Source organism: Petromyzon marinus, chromosome 10 (assembly GCF_048934315.1).
Source record: "Petromyzon marinus isolate PM22_M1 ecotype Great Lakes invasive population chromosome 10, UKy_Petmar_22M1.pri1.0, whole genome shotgun sequence".
Lineage (NCBI taxonomy): Eukaryota > Metazoa > Chordata > Hyperoartia > Petromyzontiformes > Petromyzontidae > Petromyzon > Petromyzon marinus.
The window spans coordinates 16168941-16187558 of NC_133676.1; the positions used below are offsets into that span (position 1 = coordinate 16168941).

Consider the following 18618-nt stretch of genomic DNA (forward strand, 5'->3'; position numbering starts at 1 on the left):
CGAGAGTGCTGCAGGTCAGAAGCAAAAAAAGAGAAACACCCACACATCTTTATTTATTCTTATTTTTGTTTTAATATACAGTCAGCACCCCGAGACAATCAGTGCACTTATTCTAAGACTGGCACGTAAAGGCGAGGCCGTCAAATAAGCTCAGCGTTGGGTCAGCGCAGTTGTTCCCAAAGCGGTTTCACCGCCCTCCGCGTGCAATGTGCGTTCAATGAAACGTTCTTTATTTGGCAACGCTCATCGTGTTGTTGGTTGGCGGCTTTTTTCTCTCTCTCTCTCTCTCCTGACGCAATATTTTCAAATCTCCCGTTCGTAACACCGGCACACAATGGCCTCTGCTTCAGTGGACAACGCCACAGGGTCTTTAACGTCCTCAACAACCCCCACCGTTCACAGAAGACGACGCGCTCCGGTAATGCCCTGCCGATGTCACCGGACGGTCCTCGCGGGGATCGAACCCTCGGACTGGGTGCACACCGGCTCAGTGGCGAGCACACTGACCACTCGGCCTCCTGGAGGTGTGTGTGTGTGTGTCTATGTATACCGTACATACACTCGCACACACGGCAGTAGAAGTATAAACACAGACAAAGACAAAGATCTCTTGTGGAGACTTTACAGGCGGACACCGGCACGGCACACGAGGGGGTGTGTGGCCAACACCGCGCCCAGGCCGCCTTTGTCTCTCCCCAGTGGTAATGTTTTACACACCGCACCGGGTACTCATTTGAGGCTGAGTCGACCTAGAGGAGGCCCGCGACCGGTTCAGATAACCGGTGTTGGTGGTGGCCGTGAGCGGGAATCGAACTCGGGCCTTCGCCGCCGGGTTCGTAGCGCCAACCGTTGCGCCACCGCTCCCCGCCAGACGGACAGACGGACGTACGTACATATGTACACCTACATACAAATTTACACGCCCACATATACATTACGTACAAATATAAATGGTGCCAAAGGTTTCACGAGCGGTCCCCGTGCGGCGCGCCGCGGTGAGGCCCGCGGACGTGCGGCGCCGGTGCCCCTATCAGGGGGCCCAGGGCGGCCTACGGGGCGACGGCGGGGCCAGCCCGGGCGGCGCCCGGCCCCGCCCGGCCCGCAGTGCCCAGGTTGGTGAGCGCCATGGCTGCGTGCAGCTCGTTCCAGTAGCTGGACGGGTCGCTGGGCCCTCGCTTCTGTCCACTGTGGGTGAGCAGTTGTGGGTGAGTGTGTGTGAGTGTGGGTGAGTGCGGGTGAGTGTGTGCGTGTGAGTGTGTATGTGTGTGTGCGTGAGAGTGTGTGCGTGTGAGTGTGCGTGTGTGAGTGTGTGTGTGCGTGTGTGCGTGTGAGTGTGTGTGTGAGTGTGTGCGTGTGAGTGTGTGTGTGAGTGTGTGTGTGTGAGTGTGTGCGTGTGAGTGTGTGTGTGCGTGTGTGAGTGTGTGCGCGAGTGGGCAGGTAGGAGTGCGAGCGGGTGGTCGGCGTGCGGAGGGGCGGGTGGGTGTGTGCACGTGTCGGCGTGTGGGTGTATGAGTGGGATGGTGGTCGAGTATGTGGGCAGGTGGGTAGGTGAGTGGGTGGTTGCATGATTGGGTTGGTATGTGGGTGGGAACGTGCACGTGTTGGTGTGTAGGTGGGTGCGTGGAATGGTGTGTATTGATTGTTTCATTGTTGGTGTTGTTTGGATTTTCGGAATGTGTGCGTGTGGGGTGTGAAGTTTAGTGTGTTGACGTGCGAGTGTGTAAATGCGTGTGCGAGTGTTGGTGAATGGATGGGTGGGCAAGTTGGTGGGTGAGAGGAATGGGAGTGGGCAAAGGGCAAAACACACACATGCAGCAAACCATGTTCATCATCTGCCATAGCCTCCACGCGTCTCTAGGGTTACGTCTAGGCACATAGCTTCATCTATTTCGAACCATTTAAGTGTGTAATGGGGAGCAGTACAGCACCACAGTAGCTAGGATGCTAAACCGCTGACCCTGTGACCTGCGTTCGATCTACCGGCCAGGGTTAACGTTAGTGGGGAGTGAAGCGGACCTGGGTCTCCTCTTCACCAACCCACACTGACCAGCACGGTTAAGTACGGAGAAGCATCCATGCACTACTAAAGTGACAGTTCTGGGATGTATTATTGCGTGTGAAGGCAACGGCTCCCTGACCTGGCACCGTTACTCGAGCATTTGAAAGATAATTGGAAGGTTGCAGATTTAAAACCGGGTCAGCTCATCATTCCTCTGAGGACTATAAAATGAGTACCACTTTTAGGAAAGTCAACGGTGGCCATCCCATAAAAATTCTGGCATCTGCAATGGGAATGTGGATATTTGCCACTGGATCAATGCAACTAATAGTCACGAGCAGCATCCAATCACTCGTTTGAGAATGGAGAAAATGTGGCTTTGTCACGTACAAGCATGTGACGCGTTCATATTTGCAACAAATGCATGACTTCATTGGGCATGTTTACGTACATTTACAATACACGGATCATCAATAAAAATTAGATGCAATTTCACAAGTTATACGCAGATACACAGTTTTACTACAATCACAGCCAAATGGGATTTACCCAAATATATGACAAATGCTTACCGGCAAAATCATTAAGTTAGTTTTTCCCTCTCGGGGTCATTATAATTCCATTGTTTTTCAAGCTTTTAAAGTTTGCCAATATGACAACTAGATATATAGTTTTACTTCTTGTAAAGGATAAATAAACTAAAGCCTGTGATCTTTGAGAGCTGAGAATTGATTTTTTTTGTCATTAGCCTCATGTCATATTTGTTATTTTGTTAATTTTGTTTACACTTGAACACAATCCATCCAAAGGCTATCGTGTAAATCGTCTGCCAGCAGCAGTGCGGGGACATTTTATCCCAATGTATCTGAACATTGCACATTTAATTAATACCCCACATGGAAATCAAAGTATGAATGTACGTGGCCAGCCAGTCCTGGATTCATGGTGCTTGAAAAACAACTGTAAGTTTTGTAGATCAACTCAGTCCATTATCCTCCTGGGATCAGTAAAATGAGTGTTACTTTGAGGGAAAGCAAGAGTGATTAGATTACGGACAAATTTCCATTACTGACCACCAATCAAAATTAATGCCAACTCGAGCTCATGTGAGCACAGAGCCACATTGAAATTGATTGCATAAAATCAACGTCAAAAGAAAAAAATAAACTAAAATAGACCAAATTTTGATTTAAAGCTTTCGTGACTGCAGGGATTCATATTCTTGGTTCTTTTGGTAAAGTCACGTAGAAGGGAAACAATAAAATAATAAAAATATAAAACAATAGAATTCTCACGACGTTTCAACTGCAACACAAGCAGTCATCATCAGGTGTGAAAACCAACGGCAAGAACATTTGAAAGAAGTGGCGGTTTGTATTTATTTACTTATTTTTAAACGTTAGCACCACGGATAGCGATTTGACAGTTTGTTTAGATGGACGAGCGCTTTTTCAGGAGCGACCTGGCCACAAATGAGAATTTTATTGTTTATATATATTTTATTATTTTATTGTTTCCCTTCAACGTGACTTTACCGAAAGAACCAAGAATATAAAAGAGACCACTTCGTTTTACATCCATCCACCTCTGTTGGCTGCGTTAAACAAACTATAACAGGAAGTTTGGGCGACTATCGTTACATGGATGTCAGTCACCGCGTAGTGGCAGATTCATGGTTGTGAGTAGCATTCGCCCTGTAGATGATCATAATAACGCGTTTGCCACCGTAGTGTCAAACTCTGGGGTGCAAGTGGTACAAACATATTTAATTACCTTAAAGAATTCTGCTCCAGAATTTTGGCTGCACCTTAAAAAAGGAAAAAAAAATGCCATGTCATAGTAAGGTGCGCAGAGCGAGTAAATAATTATGTGTTCAGAGAATGCCAGTAAATTGACCAGAATGCTGAATATGAAATGCTTAACAATAAAGAGAGCAGTGTTCTCGTGTGTGTGGTTTAAATAGAAATCATATCATGTGGGTGCACACATTTTATTTTAATACATATTCTTCAAAGAGCTTATACATATTTAACGTTCTTTATAAGATAAAATTGCACTTCATTATCTGATTTTAGCTGGGAAATTATCCAAGCCGAATGCATGTCCTGCCCGTCAAAGTTTCTCCATCCTCGAATGAGCAAGCGACAGTTGCTCTTGTCTTTTAGTGCCTCTGAACCGGTTACAAACATCCACATTACTCTGGCAGAAGCGGGTTCATTCATAGCACATCTCCAGGTGACTCCCACAAAGTGGTACTTCGTCCCCCCCCCCTATAATGAGATACACGACTGACATTTTAAACTGCAAAAAAAAAGAGAGTAGCCGTTTGCCATTCGAGCGATCTAGCCACAGCACGACTCGGCCGTACAGTATGATCGTACCGAGTATTATTTAGCTGCGTGTTATTCTCAGGTTCGGGGATTTCAATGAGCGACAGCACACAAGCCCACTCACTACTGCGTCGCTGGTTCTCGTCCCTTGCTCACCACCTGACGTACACGAAAACTATTGGCAGTCTCAGCTTGGTGAGGTTTGATTCCTAGCGAGAGACGTGCACCAGTCATAGAAACGTGGAAATGTCGCTGTTGGTTTAGGGCCACCAGTGGAGATGAGTACTGTCCACCTAACTTTTGACTTTGAATTCCAGGCACCTGTTAATTGTAAGGTCTCACCTGCAATCCTCCATCGAGCTTTCAGACTTACAACAGATTTGTGTTTATAGGCAGTGCTTAATTGCAGCCATATGTGTGAATTTGTGTGAATTTATTTCGCACCATACGTAGCCATCCACACTAATCAGAGGTGTGGCGGGGGGAAGGACAACAGACTAAACACAAAAAGCAGCACTAAAGAAATCAATTTTCAATCTCGATTTAAAAGTGCATAGCTCCAATTGCTTCCTAATGTCGTAAGGAAGAGCGTTCCAGACGGCCGCAGAAGCGCATCTGAAAGCGCGTGATGTGGTGACCACCGCCTTTGTTCGATGGCCAGCAAAAAGCCGCTGCTGCGAGGATGAGCGGAGTCCACGTGATGGTTCATGCTCCTTGACGAGATAAGCGAGGTGTGGTGGTTCATTTGCGGCAAGCACTTTGCTTGTAGTGAGTGCGACCTGATGACAGCCTGGCAACACTGTTCTGACCATTACATTGGCACCCCACGTCCACCTCGTGACACGTACTGTAGTTGGTCTTCATAGCCTTACAAAAATATACGGGACAATATCGCAGATTATGAATGGGTGTATTTTGCACTCTCGCAGTAGTGCCATACACCCGCAAATCCCTCCTCCACACCGGCCCAACATATCGCTTGAGATGTGAACTTAGGTCACGGAGGGTGGTGTGGGGTGTGGTGTGGGTGCCATCGTCATGGGCCGTCCTGATGCCGCAGTGCATTACCGGCGGCAGGAGCTTGCTGCCTCCTCTCCGACTCGCTGGACACGGGCGACAGGGATCCGTCCTCGTAGCACGCCGAGCTCAGCGACGCCGGGTGGCTGCTCCGACGGGGCTCACGCTGGTGGCGCAGCACGCCTTGCTGGTGGTGCCCGCTGGCGCCGTTGCTGCCGACGATGTTGATGATGTTGCTGCTGCTGTTGTTGTTGTTGATGATGCTGATGCCGCTGCTGCTACTGTTGTGACTGTGAAGCAGGTGGTGGTGATGGTGGTGATTGTGGTGCAGCTGATGCTGCTGGTGCTGCTGCTGCTGCTGATTGTGGTGATGGAGTTGCTGCGCGTGGTGGTGGTGGTGGTGCTGCGCGTGGTGGTGGTGGTGGTGGTTGTGGTGAACGCCTCCGGGTCCCTCTTGCACCGCCGCCGCCACCACCGCTGTTGCCGCAGCGCCCCGTCCTGCGAGCGCGTGCTTGCACGAGTCTCTCAGGTAGCGGTGCAGGAGGCTGTTCTTGTACTTGCGAGGGAAGGCGCGGTCCTGCCCTTGCCGGCTCACGTTCTCCACCGTCAGGCTCGAGTCCTCCACGTCCTTGCGCCTCGCCTCGTCCTCGTTGTCCTCCGTGCAGAGGACCTCGCCGTCTGAAATCGGCGAGGGCGTTAGGCCGTGCGTGGAACGACTCCGTGTTGAGAGGTGACACCGTTCTCACCCCCGCCTCCCCCTCCCGAATTCAAATACAAATCAGGACGATTACCAGACCCTTAATATGGTTTTACACGGTTATTTCAAACTTGTAAAAACTATCTGACTTGTAAACCGGAGTAAAAACATAGCAATGCCTCTCTGCTCAAACCTCCATTGGTGGACCTGAGCCAGCAGTGGAAATTCCAAATTACTCTGAATTCAAATCCGAATAAATATAGAAAGCGAATGTACAGGCATTCCAACTAATCCACTCTCGTTTATATCTTGTCAGCATATCTCCTCTCTGCAGCGCTCAGCTACATCTCATATCACTTCATCTCCCACGTTTGCCCACACTTCACTCATCAGGCGACATCTACATGTCTTGCTCTACATCTATTCTCTCAACTCACTCGTAAATTAAATGGAAGGTCCCCTAAATCATTATTTTGGCGCCACCACTGCCACAAGAACGGTGTCTCCTCCAATCCACGTGAGAGAACACACTGAGTCCTGCATGCAATGTGGGGGTTAATTTTGGGGGAGTTTAGCGGGGGGGGGGAGGGGGGTTAAATGAAGACGTAATATCAAGCTCAAAGGTCAGAATCTGTATTCATACTGGAGGAATCCGATGAGCTTTTAAGCTCTTTTCACAGATGCCGAGTAGAGGCGGGTCACAAAGTCCAGAAGCGGTGGGTCAGCAAGTTGAGCCGCGTGCAGAGCACCGCGATCTGGGCAGGAGCTGCGTCTCCAGGTGGTCCCAGGTGAGAGCCGTGCTGTAGCATTGCTTGGCGCCATCCAGAAAAGACGTGTTTCTTTCGGTAGTTTCAGCTGTGGGTTTTGCCTGTCCTCTATATTCAGAATATTCTATTTGTGATTGATAAAAATCAATCTAAATAACATACCAAACTATAAATGGGCTTCATTTGGTCTTCGTGTAAACATTGGGGTTTTGTTAAGAAAACGGATAAACCGGTACTGGGGCAGCCCACCTCTGAATCATCCAGATATTCCGATGACCCCACGTTACTTTAGACGGCTGAAGGGTCATCGGACTGGTTACAAATGTGAACATTGTATGTATATGTTTTAAAAGACGAAGCAAAACTAAATAAAATGAAAATAGAGGCCGTTACACTGAAAACAAATCCTCCGGATGTGTACCTCGCACGGGTTTAAAACCAACGAGTATGGGTTTAAAACCTTTTGCCTAAATACCAAAAACAGAACTGGAAAGTCACAGCCACGTGCCTTTCAGGCACATCGCTACAGTGCCCTCTAGCGGCATCACCGCTACACTGGAGCTCTTGTCAGCCTCGGAAACGGCGGAGGAGGGATGAATGTGACGCTGGCTGGATCACAGCACAGGACAGGCAGCAGTGCATGGACGGGCCCAATCCATGTCTAATCTGAACTATTTATTTTATCTTACACCAGGTAAGGCCCACTGAGCTATGTGGCGCTTTTTCAGGAGCGACCTGGCCACAAATGAAAGCTCAACGACGTAGCTTATCATATGTAAATGTATAGCAGCCAAATAATCTAAATGTGGGTGGGAAAAACCAGAGGACCTGGAGAAAAATCCACGCGACCACGGGGGAGATAGACATGCAAATTCCAAATATACAGCAGGCGTCAGGGTCGGGATCGAACCCACAATCTCCTACATGCCAGGCGAGGTAGTTAACATCTCTGCATCACAGCATAGGGCAGGCAGTAGTGCATGGTAGGGGCCCACCCCATGTATTTGTTTTACAGAACCAGACTTAATCGTTCACATTGTTGTAGATTGATATCGTTGTTGTAATGTAATAAAACACACTTTCCGTATATTTTTTTGGATTGCGTCTTTCTTACAACAATGAGCCGCTATATATACTGTGTTGACAGCCAAGTTGTGACTCACCGCGTGCGCGGAAAGCACACGGCGAATCTGTATACTCCGCTCGCATTGTAACGCATTGTGTCAAGTGTGATGGCATGTGCTACAGCTAGCCCAATACTATGCTAGCAAACTGCACGTAGGGCGAGTGTGAGCAAATAATGCGCTATGTAATTTTACTTTTGGGAGACGGTGTTCATTGAGGACATGGTGTGGTGTGGGTTTTTCTGTCTGCACCACAGCAGATCCAGATGTGGTGACACACATGCAGAGCTTTGCAGGTGTGGTAGGTGTTATCACGCATTGTTATGTGTTATCACGACCGACAGGGCTGTGCAGAAAGTTGGTTGTCAACCCATTTGTACAGATTTTTTTGGTATGTCATAACTTCTATTGAATTATGATTGTTGTGAGTTCAAGTCCAAATCGAGGTCGACTCAGGCACCATCCCTTCAAGGTCAATAACTTTGGTATCACTGTGGAAATGTAATATTGGAGTGGTTGTAAAGTGGAGATCCTGGACCCAGCCCTAGTACTGTGGACTTTCCACCACTTGCTAAGGGCTGCCAAACGAAGATAAGTGACTGTAGGACCTTCCACCACTTATACCCTGTAGTAAGTATATCCATGTACGTACAAATATATATTTTTTATCACATAATAGAATTTTGCGAAATAGAAATCCGCGAATAAGAGGTTTGACTGTATGTATATAGCACGTGACATTGCCAGTATACATCGTTGTACACAGTCCTTGCACTCCAGCGTTGTGGAGAAGGCACAAGATACGTCGATGTTGAATTCACACGAGCAGCACTCTGCAACGACCATGCGCAGTTTCGCGCCGGACCGCAGGGGAAAAAAGAGTATAAACAAATCAAGACTCGACGTGCAACTGACTGCCATGAAAAACAAAGACGTTTGTTTAAACTCAAATAAATCTTGCAGGGAGGGATTCACACCAATGGTAATATTTTGTAATGCAAAGTCAGCATGTATATGGACTCAGGACAATCACCAGACCCTTACTATGGTTTGAAACAGTTGTTTCAAACTTGTAAAAACGATCTGATTTGTAAATCGTAAACCGAGAGTAAAAAATATATATGTCTCTGCACAAACATCCATTTGGTGAACCTGAGTCAGCAGTCGAATTCCACATTACTCTGGCAGCAGGAAGACGACTGGTGACTCGATGGACCGAGTCTACCTCTGACCGGGATTGGAAGTCACACTGGTGTGATTGTGAGCCGAACAGTCTAAACACAGCGTCAGACAGCGAGGATACTTAATTCAAAGCATAACGATGAACCTCGCTACGTGCACAGACAAAACATGTGCACGTTTCCTGAGCTACGAGGTGGATCTGGAAACATGTGACCGCACCAGGTGAATGTCCGTGTGAACACACACACACATCTCACCAGTGATGATGTCGTCATTCTATTCGTAGAGTGACATCCACGTGCATTTCAGTTTTGCCATCACTTTATGATGTTCATATCGACAATGCGATTTGGCGACTTAAACGATGGGTGTAAGATGCCTCTCTTTGCGTATGTTTGTAAGGCATACTATCTGTGTAGGCATACTATGTGTGTAGGCACACTATGTGTGTAAGCATACTATGTTTGTATGCAGTGGTGCTGTATACAATTAAGTGGAACCGACTGTACAATTGTTTTTCCGTAAAGGAATATCTTCCATCTTCTCGCAATGAGAGTCACTCTCAGCGAAATGCTCGCCAAGCCGCATTTGTTCTGAGCCAAACATCAATGAAGCAAGAAGGTAATTGTGTCTTCGCGATGTAAGATGAGTTAGTGGCCTTGTTTATTGCTACTGGCAACTGCTAGCCTAGTGGTGGAAATTTCCACCTTTCCATGGAGGGGCACAGTTAAGCAGTTAACCCCTTATGGATGGATGCATCCTGGATGGATAATTGGCTGAGCTGATCCCTGGCCAGTCAGTAACATTATCCTAAGACGACTCAATGTTAATGTCGTTAGACTCAGTGTTAATGTCTTAATACTTAGTGTTAATGTCTTAATACTTAGTGTTAATGTCTTAAGACTTGGTGTTAATGTCTCCAGACTTAGTGTTAATGTCTTAAGACTTAGTGTTAATGCCTTAAGACACAGTGCTAATGTCTCAACATTTAGTGTTAATGCCTTAAGACTCAGTGCTAATATCGTAACAGTGTTAATCACAGCACGATGTCTTCAGTTCCTGAAGAAGTTCCCAGCACTCAGAGTGAAATGTTCCGTTTGTTCAAACTGCAGAGGGAATTCCTCCTGTGTTGATCAGACGTCACCTTCAGGGTGTTCACAAGTTTCCATTCTTGGTCCGATTCCATTCTCCCTGAAAATATTACCTCTGGGGTGATGCTGCTCGAAGGCATAGGATAAACTTCCACTGAATCCGTGGAACATTTCACTCGCTAGCTTGCTGACATCGTAAACGCTGATGTCAAATGTGTTTTTGATGTCACATTCTGATAAAAAAAAAAACTGAGACGATGCTTTTGAGACCTCAGAACCAACGAAATAAATCTGTCTCAATGAGCCCTCGGTGATTTCCCCCCCCCCCCACCCTCGGTGTGAGGCTGAGAAATATTTGTGTTATTTTCGATCAAGAACTTTCCTTTGGGCAACATATCAGGAACGTCCCGAAGGTATCTTTTTTCATCTTACGGAATATTGCTAAACTTCGATATGTTTTCTCTTTTATATCTGATGCAGAGAGATTTATGCACAGCTTCATGACACATCTAGTGTTGATTACTACAATGTTCTGTTCTCTGGTATTTTTTAGTCTGTGAAAAAGAGCTTTATAGCTGAACGGATTCCTCCAGTATAAATACAGATTCTGATTCGTAGGATGCATCTCTGCTCAATATCCCAATGATGCAGAGGAACAATGCACGCGTAGCAGAGCAATTCGCCTACAAAGCACTCGATAAAATGTGGACTGAGCTGCCACGATCTGGAAGGGACGGTTTTCTCTCTTTGTACTTTTGAAGTAACATTGGAAAATGTTTCATGATATAACGTTCCACAATCCGACACCTTGCGGCGGTCCGCTCGCGAAAGGCGCTGTGCGACATGACGGTTGGTTGACTGGTCATGCCAACCGACGCGCGGCACAACGCGAGGTCACGTCAGAGAGTTGTGCCGCACAACCGAACGAACGACGGCAGTGGCGGTGAGATAGTCCTTGAAGTGCTCCGTGGATGCCACGAGCCATTGTCCACCGGCCAGAATGGTAACGCTACAGTGAGGGAAAAAAAGTATTTGATCCCCTGCTGATTTTGTACGTTTGCCCACTGATAAAGAAATGACCAGTCTTTAATTTTAATGGTAGGTTTATTTGAACAGTGAGAGACAGAATAACAACAAGAAAATCCAGAAAAACGCATGTCAAAAATGTTATAATTTGATTTGCATTTTAATGAGGGAAATAAGTATTTGACCCCCTCTCAATCAGAAAGATTTCTGGCTCCCAGGTGTCTTTTATACAGGTAACGAGCTGAGATTAGGAGCACACTCTTAAAGGGAGTGCTCCTAATCTCAGCAAGTTACCTGTATGAAAGACACCTGTCCACAGAAGCAATCACTCAATCACATTCCAAACTCTCCACCATGGCCAAGACCAAAGAGCTCTCCAAGGATGTCAGGGACAAGATTGTAGACCTACACAAGGCTGGAATGGGCTACAAGACCATTGCCAAGCAGCTTGGTGAGAAGGTGACAACAGTTGGTGCGATTATTCGCAAATGGAAGAAACATAAAAGAACTGTCAATCTCCCTCGGCATGTGGCTCCATGCAAGATCTCACCTCGTGGAGTTGCAATGATCATGAGAACGGTGAGGAATCAGCCCAGAACTACACGGGAGGATCTTGTCAATGATCTCAAGGCAGCTGGGACCATAGTCACCAAGAAAACAATTGGTAACACACTATGCCGTGAAGGACTGAAATCCTGCAGCGCCCGCAAGGTCCCCCTGCTCAAGAAAGCACATATTCATGCCCGTCTGAAGTTTGCCAATTAATATCTGAATGATTCAGAGGACAACTGGGTGAAAGTGTTGTGGTCAGATGAGACCAAAATGGAGCTCTTTGGCATAAACTCAACTCGCCGTGTTTGGAGGAGGAGGAATGCTGCCTATGACCCCAAGAACACCATCCTCATCGTTAAGCATGGAGGTGGAAACATTATGCTTTTTGGGGTGTTTTTCTGCTAGGGGGACAGGACAACTTCACCGCATCAAAGGGACGATGGACGGGGCCATGTACCATCAAATCTTGGGTGAGAACCTCCTTCCCTCAGCCAGGGCATTGAAAATGGGTCGTGGATGGGTATTCCAGCATGACAATGACCCAAAACACACGGCCAAGGCAACAAAGGAGTGGCTCAAGAAGAAGCACATTAAGGTCCTGGAGTGGCCTAGCCAGTCTCCAGACCTTAATCCCATATGAAATCTGTGGAGGGAGCTAAAGGTTCGAGTTACCAAACGTCAGCCTCGAAACCTTAATGACTTGGAGAAGATCTGCAAAAAAGAGTGGGACAAAATCCCTTCTGAGATGTGTGCAAACCTGGTGGCCAACTACAAGAAACGTCTGACCTCTGTGATTGCCAACAAGGGTTTTGCCACCAAGTACTAAGTCATGTTTTCCAGAGGGGTCAAATACTTATTTCCCTCATTAAAATGCAAATCAATTTATAACATTTTTGACATGCGTTTTCCTGGATTTTTTGTTGTTGTTATTCTGTCTCTCACTGTTCAAATAAACCTACCATCAAAATTATAGACTGATCATTTCTTTGTCAGTGGGCAAACGTACAAAATCAGCAGGGGTTCAAATACCTTTTTCCCGCACTATATATGCAAGGTAATGGTGGTTGACGTTGTCGATCCTGCCACACATCACCACCTTCACACGATTCCCCCACTGCTGCAACGGACCGACAAGCCCTGCTCTTAGTGTCCCACCATCTGGCTTTAGGTCTCTCCCCCTTAGGTGGCTGACCTCTGCTTGCTGCTCCGAATGCCTGTCTCTGTAACCCGCCCTCGTCGATTCTGCAACACGTGTCCTGCTCATCATCACCAACTCCTCTTTCCGATTAAGTCTACACTGCTCTCCTGCTTTGACTCATTCCAGACTTGTCCCTCCTCCCACGAAATCCCTAATTTTCTCCACGTTCACCTTCAGTGAAAAGGCAGATTATGATGTTCTAGCAATGTACTCTGAATTCAATCGCGTGAAACTATTTTAAGTGGGACTTTCCAATTCGCATGTCATTCGAAGTGGCGTAATTTCCACGTGTTTCTGGGTCAAGTGAACCTGTGTCAGAGGACGTCAAATTTACGGTGATGCCAAAAGGGGAATTGCAATAGCGGCTGTGAGCACACAGAAGTGGTGAGTCAGCAGTGGTGTGAGTTTGTTGGGATGTGGTGGTGGTGGTGGTGGGGGCAGGATGACGGGGAGCACGATGCACTACGAACCCGGCTACCCGAGTTCGATTCCCGCTCACGGCCAACACCAGTGACGATAATCTGAATCGGTACTGGGTCTCTCCTGGGTCGACTCAGCCTCAAATGAGTATCTGGTGCGATGTGTGAACATCGCCACTAGGGAGACAAAGGCGGTCGGGCGTGGTTGCTGGCCACCCACCCCCTCGTGTGCCGTGTCGGGTGTCATAGGTGCTACTCGCTAACAGCACTTGCCCCTACAGTCTGTTACAGGCTATACGGGGGATCTTTGTCTTTGGCGTTATTCAGAAATAAAATTAAGCATTTAGGGCTCAAGGTGCGCAGATTTCATTAAAAATATAGGGGTGTCACCAAATATTATTAAAAAAATCAAAATAGATAATCACTTTAATATAACTACTGCTGGTGAGCAATTATTTCCTTGTAATGAGTCGATTAGCCCAATTATTTCACACAATCGTGATAGAACTCAGCTGTGTAGATTGTCCGGCGTTTCATGTTTGTGGTCGCGTGGCGCAGCCAAAAACAACTCGTGCCAAGGGCCCCTCGATGCGCTGATACCACCACCACCACCACCAAAATACTCGTGGCGCTCACGAAGCTCGCCAACAGTTCTCACAAAGCGGTTCGTGCCGTCCGTCTATAAACAAGCTATGAACTCACAGATTGTCCCTGTGAGAATCCGTGATGTCCAAGGTACAAACAATGTAAAAATGAAACTAAAATAGACCAATTTAACACGTAGGCTTTCGCGACCAATATTATTCATAGTAAAGGTTTTTGGGTTAGATCGCGTTTATTTATAAATGTGTCGTAACCCTCCACCACCCGACACGGCCAATCAGCAAAAAAAGTGTCACGTTGACAAAAGACAAATAATTCACTACTTCAGCCCACCGGTGTGTTGAAGAGTTAACTGTAAATGTGGATTAAATGTGGATTAACTCTTCAACACACCGGTGGGCTGAAGTAGTGAATTATTTGTCTTTTGTCAACGTGACACTTTTTTTGCTGATTGGCCGTGTCGGGTGGTGGAGGGTTACGACACATTTATAAATAAACGCGATCTAACCCAAAAACCTTTACTATGAATAAAATAGACCAAATTTTGATTTAAAGCTTTCGTGACTGCAGGGATTCACATTCTTGGTTCTTTCGGTAAAGTCACGTAGAAGGGAAACAATAGAATACTAAAAATATAAAACAATAAAATTCTCACGACGTTTCGACTGCAACACAAGCAGTCACACCTGATGATGATTGCTTGTGTTGCAGTCGAAAGTCGTGATAATTTTATTGTTTTATATATATTTTATTATTTTAATGTTTCTCTTCTACGTGACTTTACCGAAAGAACTAAGAAAATGTATGCTATCGTTACATTTAGGGTAATGGGAGTGGTCAAGGCTTGTGCAAATGAGCCGGAACATTTGTGGGTACAAATGAGTTGGTGAAAATGAGACCAAACAAGAGAGAATGGGTCCTCGATAGTAAATCACTTTCACCAAAACGCGACAATTCATAACAATGTCTGTGCGGAGTGCGTTGACGCATGCCTGCAAATTGGCCGAGGGCACTCTGAGGTGATTGTGACGATTCTTCGACTCCTCATTAATATTCCACGCTCAGTAATTATTGTATCCGTCTGTGCAGGGTTGCTTTCCTTGTAATTTTAATGGTAAAGGTTTTGATTGTGTTGCAAAGTGCTGTGAGGCCTTGTGTGAATGGTGCTTTTACTTCGTCATTAAGGTTTTGTGGCTTAGATCGCATATATATAAACGTTTGTTAACCCTCAACCACCCGACACAACAAATCGGTAAGGTTTGTCAAATAAACAAAACGTGCCAATTAGTTGCTACTTCAGCACACCGGTGTGTTGGAGATAAAATCCACAACATTTACAATTTGACTACGGCATTTCACTGGTAATTACATCCCGCATCATCGGGCCCTTTTTTTGGCAAAAACATCTACTGCGAATAACATTGGTCGCGCAAGCCTACGTACCAAACTGAGTTTTAGGCAGGCGCTGCAGGTGATCCGTGGCGCGTACCTTCGGGGCAGCTGTCTCCGCTGCTGATGCTCAGTCGCTCGGCGTTGCCCTGCACGTACTGGTTGTAGAGTTTGATCCGCATGGCCCAGCTCAGCTCCGGCTGCCGCACCGTGTTCTTGAGCCTCCGTCGCGCGTTCGCGAACCAGTTGGACACCTGACCCAACCACAACGATGGAGCGTAAGCGGCGATCCTCGACGCGATGCGCACCCCCCCCCTCCCCCCTCACCCACCCCCCCCCCCCCCCCGTCAAGCGTTACGGAACTGACATTTCTTTGTAGATTTAACAGCTCTGTTTTGTTGATTTGTTGGTGAATTTGTGCCCATTTTCACATGCGCGTTGAACTCTTTTTACGTAGCCTACCGCGCGAATCGGAGGTGCGTCAATCGGGCCTCTCACCCGAGGTGACATGGTGCACCGCTGTCACACGACCGCGTGAATCTGGCTGTAGATGCACGTGCAAGATATGTGTTGTAGGCACAAAGACGTAGCGATGGGTGGCTAAACACGCAGGCACAATTCAATACATAAATAACACATAGGAAACACACAACAGATATGCAGACAAACCGAATGGATGGATTAGATACAATACTTAGGTGGATTACTAGGGAGGCTTTCATACAGCAGTGTTTTGACCACGGCTGATGATAATTGATCATGGCAAGTTTGAAAACGAATTTCTTCAGAACTGCTTTTTGTGTTTGGTTTGTGGTGCTTGCCCCACACCTCCGATTGGCACGGTTGGCAACGTACGGTGCGAAATAAGTTCAACAAACATACACACGGTGATCATAAACTAAAAACTATTTTTATTTTTTACCAGGTAAGGCCCACTGAGCTTTTTCAGAAGCAACCTGGCCACAAATGATAGCTCAACAAAGTGGCTTATCACGTGGAAATTTATAGCAGCCGTATACTCTTAAACACGTGTTTCTAAATGTGAAGAGTAAAACTGAGGGACCCAGAGAAAAATCCATGCAACCGCGGGGAGAGAGACACACGCAAACTCCAAGTATACAGGGGCCAGGGTCGAGATCGAACCCAAGACCTCCTATAAACCAGGCACGGCAGATAACATCTCGCCACTGCCGAGATATTGTCACGATGCACCACTACCCAATGCCCTACCCGCTGGGATCACCTGGACAAGCGTCATGTGGGAGCCAAGGGCCAGCAGGATCTTCTCCGTCTTGGTGGGGTAGGGGTTGTGCCGGTGCTTGTAGAGCCAGTGCTTGAGGGGCCGAGCCATGTCCTGCAGCGCCTGCCGCTTGTGCCGAACTCGCAGCGCCCCGGCCCTCCGTCTGCACACAGCCCACGCGAGACCGACCGTGACGTCGGTTCGTCCACTCTGCACGCACGTGGGGCGGTGGCGGTGGCGCCGCCGCTACGGCGTCACGGCCGAGCACAGGCCGGAGGTCGGCGGTTTCATCTCCCGGCGCGGCAGTTGACACAATGGGGGAAAGTTTCTGAATTTTTTCCCGTTCCGACGACATACGGTCCGTGTAGATCATCAGACTTTCTTCTGGTTCCGTTCTGATGACGTACGTGTACGTCATCAAAACGAAACGGGAGACAAACTAAAATAAAACAACTTTACCGGTACCGAGGCTCCCACAAGACCACGCGAGAGGGCGTGCAGCACAGTTTGGCGCCAGCTCTGATAAACCGCGGTCGTGTCGCTATAGTTTTCTGGGGTGAGTAGAACATCTTTAAAAACAATAGCGCTATGCACTATACCTTTACGTGTAGTGCACTGTACATCTATCGCCCTTTTGTCAGTTCTCTGCTGGACGAGCACTTCCACATGGGATGTGGGTCATCGGGGTTATTTGACCATACTTCTTCATATTGGTCAGTGGGGGTTGGTGATGGCTGCCCATGGTTCCCCATCCAAGTACTGTACTCGCCAGCCTCAGGCCTGCTGAGCTCAGGCCAAAAGGTCAAAGCGTTGTTGGCCCAGAGCCAGTGATGGAAATTCCACATTCCTTCAAAGGGAGAAAATATTTCCACAAGACAAAACAGTTAACATTCTTCTTGTTAAGCCGAGCTCCCGAGGTGATGCTCATTTACATCGGTGACACTGAGTCTGAAGCAGAAATTCCATATTCCTATGTAATGGGCCAGGAAAATCTAAAATGATCCATTGTTAACATTAACCAATTATAACACGTAACATGTAAAACAAATTCAACTTCAGAGGCATGATGAGATGCTCCCCCCCCAACTCGAATTTGGACGCTAAAACTTTATGAATCCACTTAAGTTCTGTTATTTGTCTCTATGCTTTACACTCCACTATGCACGGGAGATAACACACGCTGCTTATCACGTGACAGCATTCATATAGAGCCGCATGGCTCACAGGGCTATACCTAATAAATGAAACTTGAAACTTGAAATATAGCCAATGAGGCCAGATAACACTGTGGCTAAGAGGAATTGACTCATGGTCCTGGGTCGATGCAATCATAGCAATATGATTAATACAATGCGAAAACTTTTTGGGATATACTCTGGAAATACTGGGTACTGCCATAGAAATGTGGAATTTCCACGTCTGGCTCAGGGTTGCCGATGCAAATGAGCACTACCAAAATGGATACACTTTTTACTTTCCTTTCACATGACCCAAAGCCCTCTTTATAAGACCTGTTAAAATGCCGGGCAACGTAATTGGCAGCAAGTCATACATAATTACATAATTACATAAAATAACTTTTTTCATTTCTACTTTACAGTTAGTTTTTGTGATTCGGGTCAGTTATGCATTGAGAGGCGTATCAAAACATGTAAGCCTTGTTATAGCAGCAGTATGAGCATTTATACATGTCACACATGGGTAAGCGCGCACAATAACGTTGTGTTGATTCGATTTTCTATAATCTTTTCATTAGCTACGTTTCAAGGACCGTGCAGTTGTAAACACGTCTAGCCATAATTATCTTTTATTTTAAAATAACACTACGTCTAAAGTGTCTACAATGAGCCACGTTATTTCGCGAGGCGAAACTCTGCAGCCTGTTTAAAATGCGTTTTGGTTAAAAAAAGAAAATCCAAGAGTGAACCCCGTTATGCATTAGCACAGGCATTTATTCAAGCGCCACGTCTGATAAAAGCCATTG

General features: G+C 46.8%; 1 protein-coding gene across 1 annotated transcript in view; it reads right to left on the minus strand.

Moving 5' to 3' along the window:
- Positions 1-277: 277 nt before the first annotated feature.
- Positions 278-18618, minus strand: part of LOC116941142 (uncharacterized) — a 30246-nt gene continuing 11905 nt past the window's right edge. The window contains exons 3-7 of the mRNA XM_076066204.1: positions 16638-16797; positions 15495-15648; positions 5398-6024; positions 3773-3806; positions 278-1185 (exon numbers count right to left, since the gene is read on the minus strand). Of these exons, the coding sequence (XP_075922319.1) occupies positions 1050-1185; positions 3773-3806; positions 5398-6024; positions 15495-15648; positions 16638-16797 (1111 nt within the window). The 3' untranslated portion in view covers positions 278-1049. The remainder of the gene's footprint in view (positions 1186-3772; positions 3807-5397; positions 6025-15494; positions 15649-16637; positions 16798-18618) is intronic.